General features: G+C 52.2%; 1 protein-coding gene across 1 annotated transcript in view; it reads right to left on the reverse strand.

Annotated features, from left to right (window-relative positions):
* Positions 1-11474, reverse strand: part of LRRK1 (leucine-rich repeat kinase 1) — a 102558-nt gene that overhangs the window by 12894 nt on the left and 78190 nt on the right. Inside the window, exons 27-30 of the mRNA XM_015417967.1 lie at positions 8118-8312; positions 7639-7790; positions 4661-4778; positions 2972-3088 (exon numbers count right to left, since the gene is read on the reverse strand). Coding sequence (XP_015273453.1) covers positions 2972-3088; positions 4661-4778; positions 7639-7790; positions 8118-8312 — 582 coding nt within the window. The remainder of the gene's footprint in view (positions 1-2971; positions 3089-4660; positions 4779-7638; positions 7791-8117; positions 8313-11474) is intronic.

Raw genomic sequence — 11474 nt, forward strand, 5'->3', positions numbered from 1 at the left:
GGAGCAGGAGTGGAGATTTGTCTTTGATTGCACGAAGCTGCTGTCCGGCATAAGCCAGGCGATCCAAAGGAGATTGTGATCTTATATTTGAAACAGACAAAAACCCGGCTTTCTGTATAAAAGCCCTTTCGTGACATCACCGAACAAGGAACAGAGAATTCAGAGCAGAACGTCGCTGTTGGATCGGCTGCGAAAGAAAAAATTGCCTCTGGGGCAACGTTTCCATGTTCCCACCCATTTCAGATGAGCCACACAAGAAAACAAAGACAGGCCTTGAGCAAACGCTGCCTGTTAAGCATTTAGAAAGATCTATCACATGCCTAGCAAAGGCTAGCTTATTAAACCCTTCGGATTCCAAGAAACCTTATTTTTAAAGATTCCATTCTGAAGACGCTCAGGGAATCTCATATCACGGAGAAAAATAAAATAACCCTGTTCGTGGGCGCTAAGGAAGGCTGCCTCTTTTGAGAACAGGTTGTCAGGGAAGACGTGGGAATACCCACGAAATATTCTTAAAACTATCACCACGCACCTTCAGAAGCAGAGGCCCACTGCTGAATTTTGGCAGGGCTAGTAGGTGCCCATTTCCTCTTCCTTCCTTTCCGTGTTTTTTTTTTAATCCTGGCCTGAATGGCTCAGGCTGCCCTGTTCTTGTCATATTTTGGAAGCTAAGCAGGGTTGGCCCTGGTTAGTCCTTGGATGGGAGACCACCCAGGAAGTCCAGGGTTGCTATGAAGAGGTAGACAATGGCAAGCCCCCTCTGCTTGTCAGCTGGAAGTTTACAGCACTTTACATACAAAGAATAATAAATGTGTGCTGTCCAGTTGCAGCTGATTTATAAGAACATAAGAACGTAAGAGAAGCCAATGTTGGATCAGGCTAATGGCCCATCCAGTCCAACACTCTGTGTCACACAGGGGCCAAAAATACCAGGTGCCATCAGCAGGTCCACCAGTGGGGCCAGGACATTAGAAGCCCTCCCACTGTTGATCCCCCCTAAGCACCAAAAATACAGAGCATCACTTGCCCCGGAGTCCCTATCTATACCTTGTGGCTAAGAGCCACGGATGGACCTCTGCTCCATATGCCTATCTAATTCCCTTTTGAAGCCGTCCATGCTTGTAGACGCCACCACTTCCTGTGGCAGTGAATTCCATGTGTTAATCACTCTTTGGGTGAAGAAGTACTTCCTTTTATCCGTTCTAACCCGACCGCTCAGCAATTTCATGGAGTGCCCACGAGTTCTTGTATTGTGAGAAAGGGAGAAAAGTACCTCTTTCTCCTGCTCTATCCCATGCATCTCCCTTATATATAAAAGCTGAATGGTGGTGGCACTTCTCTAGAACATTCCACACGTTCCGGAATTAGTTGGCGCATGGTCGAGAGACTGTGTCACACAGGGGCCAAACTTACGAACATCAGAGAAGTCAGTGTTGGATCAGGCCAGTGGCCAATCCAGTCCAACACTCTGTCACACCGTGGCCAAAAATACCAGGTGCCATCAGGAGGTCCAGCAGTGGGGCTAGGACACTAGGAGCCCTCCCACTGTTGCCCCCCCCAAGCACCAAGAATACAGAGCATCACTTGCCCCAGACTGAGAGTTCCTATCTATACCCTGTGGCTAAGAACCACTGATGGACCTCTGCTCCGTATGTTTATCTGATTCTCTCTTGAAGCCGTCCATGCTTGTAGCCGCCACCACCTCCTGTGGCAGTGAATTCCATTTATGGCGACCCCTCATGGGGTTTTCAAGGCAAGAGATGCTCAGAGGTGGTTTGCCATTGCCTGCCTCTGCATGGCGGCCCTAGTGTTCCTTGGTGGTCTCCCATCCAAGTAGTAACTGACGCTGCTTAGCATCCAAGCTCTGACAGGAGACTGAGCTAGTCAGGGCTATTTAGGCTGCTGTAGGGCTATATCCACACTTGTTGAAAAACTAGCCGGCACAATGCCTGCTCACAATGGGGAGGAAAACGGCACATGTGAGGGACAGGCAGGTGTGGAAATCTGCACACCTTTGCACTTTCCGTACACATGTCTCGGGGAAATTCCTCTCAAACCTCTAGCATTCCCTTACCCAATTAAAAATATGTTAAGCTAAGATGTGAGTGCTCCGTGTGCAGTGAACTACAGGGTGTGGTTATTCTCTAAACCCATCAGCAGGTGGCGCAACTGCCCTGCCATTAACAAAATAGCAAACCTGGTACATTTAGGGTGATTTCCCACAAGCGCTGCTCTGCGCTCACTCCTCCCTTTTGTCCCATGATACATGTCAATTTCACACAAGCGGCTGCGTGGCCGCATTTTGCCCCGCGGCTTCGTGTGATTTTCCCCGCGTCTACTCAATCCTCAAAAAACAGGATTGAGTAGAGGTGGGGAAAATCGCACGAAGCTGCGGGGCAAAATGCGGCCGCGCAGCAGCTTGTGTGAAATTGACACGTACCATCGGGCCAAAGAGAAGAGTGAGCGCGGAGCAGCGCTTGTGGGAAATCACCCGCGGGGACAATTGCACGAAGCTACGGGGCAAAATGCGGTCGCGCAGCAGCTTGTGTGAAATTGACACATACCATCAGGCCAAAGAGAAGAGTGAGCGCGGAGCAGCGCTTGTGGGAAATCACCGTTAGTTATGTTTGGACTTGTATGACTGCTTTCTTGTCTTGAAAAGCCAGTGCGGTGCAGTGCTTAGAGTGCCAGGCTAGGATCCGTGAGACCCAAGTTTGAATCCCCATTCTGCCATGGAAACTCTCTGGGTGACCTTAGTCATCCACTCTCAGCCTCGCCTGCCTCACAGGGCTGTTGTGGAGATAAAAAGATGTGTGCCACCCTGGGTCCCCAGTGCGGTGAAAGGCGGGGAATAAACGAGGTAAATAAAATAAAACAAAGGGGGGGAGAGACAGACTTCAGATTCCCTTCCCAAATGCTGAAACATACATATCTTGTTAATGTCCCCTCTTTAAAATCCACCCTCCTTTACCTTTTTTACAACCGGCACTGCCAACAGACAGGTGACAGCCGCTGGGGTGTCGATGCCCTTCTGGGGAGCTTTGAGAGGACACATGCCTTGCAAACTGTACACGTGGATCTTTTGGTCCTTTAAGAAAAGGAAAGAAACCTGATATGATGACGGCTGGAGCAGTGTTGGTTTTACAATATCACAGCTAAAATGCGCAAACAGAAACGTACAAATTGAACAAACTTTCCCCCACAACAAAGCCTGTCTATGTCTTAAGTCCCTTGAAGAGTTTTGTTGTTGTTTTTTGGAAAGAAATAATCCTTTAGGCATCTCAGCATTTCGCTCTTATCCAAAACATTAGACTGGCGGTCCTTAAGCCGCGTCTGGACAAACACTCGTCAGGGATGCTCTAGGCTGCTCCTGCATTGAGCAGGGGGCTGGGCTAGATGGCCTGCGGGGCCCCTCCCAGCTCTGTGTGATTCTATGATTCTATGAGAACTTCGCTCAAGTCAGCAGGGGCTTCTACCAGTGTTCCCTCTAAGCTGTGGAGTCTTGTGAGCAAAAATCCTACTTTGTGAGCTACTAGCATTAATGTTGTGAGCAGGTGATTTGGCTACTAGCACAAATTAGTTTGCTCTGGAGCCATCCTTCCTGAGCTAGGACAAAAATATGTGAGCTGGAGGCTAAAAAAACTGTGAGCTAACTCACACTAACTCAGCTTAGAGGGGACACTGGCTTCTACAGGTGCCAACCTGCAAATGGGCAAAACCGACAACTGCCCGTACGAGTGCTTTCTCCACTGTGGCTCCCGCCCTGGGGAATGGCCTGCTCGAGGAGATCGGGAAAGCTCCTGCTCTCCTGGCTTTCTGCAAAGTATGCAAAACTGAACTGTTCAAGAGGGCTTTTCTGCACAGGTATTGGGGTCACCCTGCACAAAAGGGTTTTAGAAGAAGAGGAGACTGGATTCATACCCTGCCCTTCACTACCCGAAAGAGTCTCAGAGCGGCTTACAAACTCCTTTCCCTTCCCCTCCCCACAACAGACGCCCTGTGAGGTAGGTGGGGCTGAGAGAGCTCTGACACAAACTGCTCTTTTTCAAGGACAGCTCTTATCAGAACTATGGCTTGCCCAAGGTCATCCAGTAGCTGCGAGTGGAGGAGTGGGGAATCAAACCGGGTTCTCCCAGATTAGAGTTCGCACTTAACCACGACACCAAACCACTAGAAACTTTCTTAGATAAATGTATTTATTTAGGGACTGTGGTCTATACTGCTGTTTTTAGCTTACTGTAAATGGGATTCTCTTTATATAATTTCTGTACCGCTTAATGTGTCATGTGACCACCTATGCTATACTTCAGTTCTTTCTGGCGGTTCCAGACTTCTAAAATCCTAATGCATCGGTTACTGTACGTCCCATTTTTGTGATTGCATTGCCTCACTCTGTGTAATCCGCCTTGAGTCCCTGTGAGAAAGATGGACTAAAAAGAACATAAATAATAGTAAATGTGTGAATTGGCCCCAAGGGGGAAGAGCAGAGGGGAAAGACTCCACCAGGGCTGCCCATCCGAAGCGCTGCTTAATTCGGCTTGATCTCCAAATGGGCGGCTGGCAAGACCTAACCCTAGACTCGAAGTGACGCAGTCGACTGAGCAGGGAAAGACCTGATAGTCCTGTGAGACGACCACCCTTTGGATTCAGACCCGCGTACCTCAGTGGCCGTCCACAGAGAGCTCTGCACTTTCAGTTGGCAGCAAAGTCTGGTCCCCGGGCAGCTCATCCGCGCGACTTCTATGAGCCCTTTCTCCGTATTCACGACCGTGTAATTCCTGAAAGCAGGAAGGAGAGCTCGTTCCAACCACGGCGCCAGCGTTTGCAAAGAAGCAGGGCCAACGAACCCTCCCCGTTTACTGCTCAGATATTTACTGGAAGGTTTTGGCCTTGAGCAAAGTTGCTATAAATCGACTCGCACCTATTCCGTCTTTTCAGGCCGAGGGGTAAAATCCTCGGGAGGCAGGGACAGGAAAAGCTCCTCCAGGGTGCATCTAGCAAAAGACAGGTTTCCCACCCAAACAACTGCAGTACTTGCAGGGAGTCTCTCCCCCGGCAGGTCCCACCTGCATGGGCCACAAGGAGCAAGGTCTCCTCCTGGACGGTGTCCTACTTAGGGAATTCTCTCCTAGTAGACATTTTCAGAGCGTAGCCATGCTGGTTTGCAGTAGAAAAGCAAGAGCTGTGTCCAGTAGCACCTTAAAGACCAAAAGATTTCAACAGCATAAAGTTCCTGACGGAAGGGAGCTGAAGCCCTGGAGATCTGGTTGGTCTTCAAGTTGCGACTGGGCTTGACTCTTGGTCTCCCAGCGGAGGTTCCTCCAGCACCCAAGCCCTCTGAGGTTTAAAAGCCAAGCTAGAAATGTTCCTTTTAGCTGATGTTTTATTTATCCGTATTTTGGGTTGGATCCAGACAGCTTTCCCCCTCAATCTCACTCAATTTCCCACCCTGACCTGGACAGCCCAGGCAAGCCTGTTCTCATCAGATCTGGGAAGCTAAGCAGGGCCGACCCTGGCAAGGACTTGGGAGGGCGACCTCCGAGGAATCCCAGGGCCGGGATGCAGAGGAACGTCCTAGCCCCACTAGGGGTTGCCAGAAGTCACCATGACTTTTTTTTAATCTTTCAATTTATTGATCGCTCAATCCTTGCAGAGCTGACGGCTCTGAGCGATTTACAGTTACTCATGTGTTGTCACGGGACTAACAATGATGGGGGTAAGGGAGGACAACATATATCATTTTTAATCACACACACTTCGCAGTCGACGGGGAGTTTTGGTCAGCTGTAAACATCAGACCTATTCCGGCAGCATTTTCAGCGTCGCTTGATGTCGTCAGCATTATTCTCGGTCGCAGCGCACCACTGCCACCGTCTGGCCAGAATGGCCCATTGCAGGCTTTTCTTCGATGCTGCATAGATCTCTCTCAGCTTTTGAGCTTATGCGCGGACCTTCCGTTTGTTGGCTAACACTTCCCCACAGGGGGTTAAGTGTGCCCACCCTCTCTAAGGAGTGGTACCCATTTTATCTATTCAGCGAAGCTTTCGAACCGCTGAGTGGACGGCGAGCTGGGGACACGGCTGGCAGCTCACACCAGCGTGGGGCTCGAACTGACAGCAAGCCTGTTCAGCTCAGATGTTTAACCAGAGGATAAATCCCCTGGGGCACCGCTCCCCCTGCAAGCACATTCGCACACATAACCCCCACCCCCTCACTCAATCCCCCCTTCTTACTAACGGCTCCCCACAACCTTTGTACATTCAGGCCCCATCACTGCCGTTTTTTGGTACTCAAAAGGGATTGAACTAGGATCTGGAAGGTCTAAATCCCCACTCGGATGTGAGACTTGCTGAAGGTCCTTGGGACAGTCACACACCCTCAGCCTCAGCGTCACCACAGGGTCGTTGTGAGGATAAAAGGGAGGGCAGAAAGATGTCAGCCGTTTTGGGACCCCGCTGGGGGAAGAAAGGCAGGGGAGACATGAAGTAGAGTAAAATAAAAAACGAGAGCCAGTGTGATGTCATGGTTAAGAGCGCTGGACTAGTACCTGTAAGACCCTGGTCTGAACCCCCGCGTGTACCATGGAAGTTCGCTAGGTGACCTGGGGCCACTCACACTCCCACAGCCTAGCCCTACCGCACAGGGTTGTTGTGAAGCTAAAACAGAGGAGAGGAGAATGGCGTAAGCCCCCTTGGGTCCCCACCAGGGAGAAGGGTGGGGTATATGTGAAGCAAATAAGCAAAACACATAAATAAAAAAATACACCTTTCCCACAATAGTTCAGTATTCTTTATCTAGATAGTTTTCTCCAACAGTTTAGTTTTCTTTATTTGACTTCTGGGTTTTTTTTTAAATTTTATGTTTACGTGGTACCTTCTGAACTCAGAAGCACTTTGATTGTGGGATGAATGTCTGGCGTGATCTCCTTCCCACAGTGGTGGACACGATATTATGAAATCCCTGTGAGGGAGGCTAGGCTGAGAGCGTGTGACTGGGCCCAAGGTCACCCAGTGAGCTCCCATGGCAGAGCGGGGATCCGATCCTGGGTCTCGCCAACATCACATGATCAAAGGCGATGCACTGGCCCAAAGGACCTCTGGCCGTTTTAACGAAGGCATTAAATGAACTATTGGCCTCAGCTTCCCATTTCTGAAGCGAGAACAGGAGCAAAATACAATAGAGGGGTATGACGACAGAGCATAAAGAGAAGAAGAAGAAGAAGAAGAAGAAGAATTTATACCCCGCCCTTCACTACCTGAAGGAGTCTCAGAGCGGCTTACAATCTCCTTCCCCTTCCCCTCCCTACAACAGACACCCCGTGAAGTAGGTGGGGCTGAGAGAGCTCTTTTGAGGACTGCCCTTGAGAGAACAGCTCTGAAAGAACTTGTGAGTGACCCAAGGTCACACCAGCAGCTGCATGTGGAGGAGTGGGGTTCTCCCAGACTAGCGTCCGCGCTCCTAACCACTACACCAAACTGGCTCTCTAAAGGAACCCCTACTGTCCAAAAGCATCGCGTAACCACAGAAGTATGGATGAATTCCTTCTTTTGTATCACTGCACAGCTCTGGGAATTCATTCTTCACGCTGGGAGATTGATGACAAAAGGAATTGGGGGGAAATAAGCAACCTCCACCAACCTGGTGTCTTCCTTCCCATCCCAGAACACCACCGTGTACTCCTGCCCTTGCGAAAAGAAGGACAACGACTGTTTCCCACACGGCAGCAGGTACATGAAGGTAGCAAAGGTGGGGTCTTTCATTCGTCCTACCACGGACATGGCCAACGGGCGCTGTGCAAAGAAAGATCAGACTTGCCACATGCTGCATGCGAGGATGCGTTGCGGTCGTCAAAACTCTTGTGTGCACGCAAAGGGCCTGCACAAACTGGTTTCTCTTGGCCCTCAAAGAAAAAAAAGCCCTGCCGGATCAGGCCAGGGGTCCCTCTAATCCAGCACCCTGCCTCACAGGGTTGTTTGCTGAATGAGGGGGGAACCACCTTCTGCTCCTTGGAAGATGGAAGGAGGGGCACAATTATCACAAATGTGAAAAGCAGTGAAGAAAACGGCCCTCCGAAACCCGCTGCCGCTTTTCTCCCCGCCCCCCAGACCGCCTCTTACCTGCTCGGGTTTAGTGTCCCAACATTCCACCATCAGAGCCTGCATCCGGTGGAACTGCACCTCTTCCGGCTGGCCCAGGACAGGGCGGATGCCCTTGGAAAGCTTCTTGGAGATTTGAAGCTGGTGCTGCCCAAGGACGGGCCGCTGGCCGGACAGCAGCTCGTACAGCACCATCCCGAAGGAAAACATGTCCACCTAGGGCCGCAATGCACAGGGGGGGGGGAAATGTTGATTTCCTCTTTCTTTGCCTGCAGGTTGCTTTCCTTTTCAAGAGTCTACGTCCAATTTTTGGCATTACCAACTGCAGCAAAGGGGCAATAAACAATCAATGGGATGGATCCAGACTAAATCTTCCAGCGGCAGAATGGAACTTTCCTTCCCCCCCACCCCCCGTCCCACTGCAGCCCACCGGTCTCTAGGAAGTGGGAACCAATTCAGGGACCCCGGGGAATGACACGAGAGGGGATTGCAGCAGGAAGGGGGAACTGGCAGAAACTGCCAATTTAGTCAAGATCCAGGAGGGCCGTGGCTCAGTGGGAGAGCTTCTGCTCCGCACGCAGAAGGTCCCAGGTTCAATCCTTGGCATCTCCACTTGGAGCAATCAGGTGACGAAAGGCCTCTGCCTGAGACCCCAGAGAGCCGCTGCCAGTCTGAGTAGACAAGACTGTCTTTGATGGACCAAGAAAGTCTGATTCAGTATGAGGAACATAGAAGCATCAGAGAAGCCACTGTTGGATCAGGCCAGTGGCCCATCCAGTCCAACACTCTGTGGCACACAGTGGCCAGAAACACCAGGTGCCATCACGAGGTTCAGCGGTGGGGCCTGGACACTAGAAGCCCTCCCACTGTTCCCCCCCCCCGCAAGCACCAAGAATACAGAGCATCCCTTGCCCCAGACTGAGAGTTCCTATAAGAACAGAAGAGAAGCCAATCTTGGATCAGGCCAGTGGCCCATCCAGTCCAACACTCTGTGGCACACAGTGGCCAGAAACACCAGGTGCCATCACGAGGTTCAGCGGTGGGGCCTGGACACTAGAAGCCCTCCCACTGTTCCCCCCCCCCGCAAGCACCAAGAATACAGAGCATCCCTTGCCCCAGACTGAGAGTTCCTATAAGAACAGAAGAGAAGCCAATCTTGGATCAGGCCAGTGGCCCATCCAGTCCAACACTCTGTGGCACACAGTGGCCAGAAACACCAGGTGCCATCACGAGGTTCAGCGGTGGGGCCTGGACACTAGAAGCCCTCCCACTGTTCCCCCCCCCCGCAAGCACCAAGAATACAGAGCATCCCTTGCCCCAGACTGAGAGTTCCTATAAGAACAGAAGAGAAGCCAATCTTGGATCAGGCCAGTGGCCCATCCAGTCCAACACTCTGTGGCACACAGTGGCCAGAAACACCAGGTGCCATCACGAGGTTCAGCGGTGGGGCCTGGACACTAGAAGCCCTCCCACTGTTCCCCCCCCCCGCAAGCACCAAGAATACAGAGCATCCCTTGCCCCAGACTGAGAGTTCCTATAAGAACAGAAGAGAAGCCAATCTTGGATCAGGCCAGTGGCCCATCCAGTCCAACACTCTGTGGCACACAGTGGCCAGAAACACCAGGTGCCATCACGAGGTTCAGCGGTGGGGCCTGGACACTAGAAGCCCTCCCACTGTTCCCCCCCCCCGCAAGCACCAAGAATACAGAGCATCCCTTGCCCCAGACTGAGAGTTCCTATAAGAACAGAAGAGAAGCCAATCTTGGATCAGGCCAGTGGCCCATCCAGTCCAACACTCTGTGGCACACAGTGGCCAGAAACACCAGGTGCCATCACGAGGTTCAGCGGTGGGGCCTGGACACTAGAAGCCCTCCCACTGTTCCCCCCCCCCGCAAGCACCAAGAATACAGAGCATCACTTGCCCCAGACCGAGAGTTCCTCTCTATAGGAACTATACAGGAAGCTTCATGTGTGTGTTCAACCCAGTGAACACAAAACACCTCCAGTGCCAGAACTGAGACACACCGTGGGGTGGGGGTGAGAGAATTCAAACAGTTTTTGAGCCAGAGACTGATGCTAGATCCTCTTCTCTCTTTTTTGGTATTTTGGCATTTCTGTGTGTGTGTGTGTGTGTGTGTGTGTGTGTGTGCCTCTGGGTCATGGCAACCTCTGGTGACTCCTACTGGGGCACGGAGGATATTCAGAGAAGTGGCTTGATAGCCCGCCTCTGCCTCCCGGCCCTGGTATTCTCTGGAGGTCTCCCATCCAAATACTTCCAAGGGTCAGGCCCGCTCAGCCTCTGAGATCTGAGGAGATCGAGCTTGCCTGAGGCTATCCAGGGCAGGGCGGTACTAGTCCCTCTTGAAGGAGGCAGGAAGGCAAAAGGTTGTGCGCCTGTGAGAACTCGCCCGGCTACACAAAATGGGGAACGCCAACCGATTGTAAACTAGCACTTTCCTCAGTGGGAACCAATTCAGGCAGCTTTGTCTAGCACAGGCCCGTAGCTACCATGGGGCCCACGGGGCCTGGCCCCCTAGTGGTTTTCATGCCCCCCCGAGCCATGGGTCTCCCTCCCCCCGAGGCCACCTCACCCCGACTGCCTGTCTGTAGGGAGGATGAGGGCGGCACAAGCAGTAGCAGCGGCGAGGCTGGGCTTAAGAGAGCGGCCCGGACAGGGAGCGAGTGTGAATGGTACAAGGAGAAGCCTCCATCTTGGGCTTCCACTAGATGCTCATGGTGCCGCCTGCCAGAAGCAGGTAAGCCCAGCCAGGCAGGCAAGGAGGCAAGCCGCCGCCTCCTCTTGCCCCCGCCAGGCACACGTTGCTGTGCTCCATTGTGCCAACAAGCCCACACGCAGCGGCTCTGTGGCCAGCCTGGCCGTGGCATGCCTCACCTCTCCCAGCCCCGGGAGGGAGCCGAGGGTGGACGTCAGGCTGCCCCTTGTGCCATGCCGCGGGAAGAGGAACTGGGGCTCCTGGGGTGGGGGGAGCCAGACGCTCTGCAGGGACGGCCTGCCCTTGCTGAGGGGGGCTTGAGGGAAGCTATGCCCTCTGGGCATTACCCCCCTTGCCCTGGAGCCTGAGGGGTACAGGGCTGCCTTACGAGTTCTAAGGAGTCCCACCAATTAAATCAAAGTTAATTTAATTGACTTCGTTTTAATTGGCTACTGGGGCCCCCTAAGGCCCCCTTCCAAAAAAATCCCTGGTCTAGCATAAGAGGATAGGGGAGGGCGAGAAGCTTTGATTTTGATATAAGGCATGGAGGAAATGTTTCCTCCCCCTCACATGTCACCGGCCACTCCCTTTGAATTAGGGCCCTTGGCTAATACTCCCTGACTTAATAAAAAACCCCAAACACCTTGGAAGATGGAATCCAGGA

This window comes from Gekko japonicus, unplaced genomic scaffold (assembly GCF_001447785.1).
Source record: "Gekko japonicus isolate JY-2015 unplaced genomic scaffold, Gekko_japonicus_V1.1 scaffold924, whole genome shotgun sequence".
NCBI lineage: Eukaryota > Metazoa > Chordata > Lepidosauria > Squamata > Gekkonidae > Gekko > Gekko japonicus.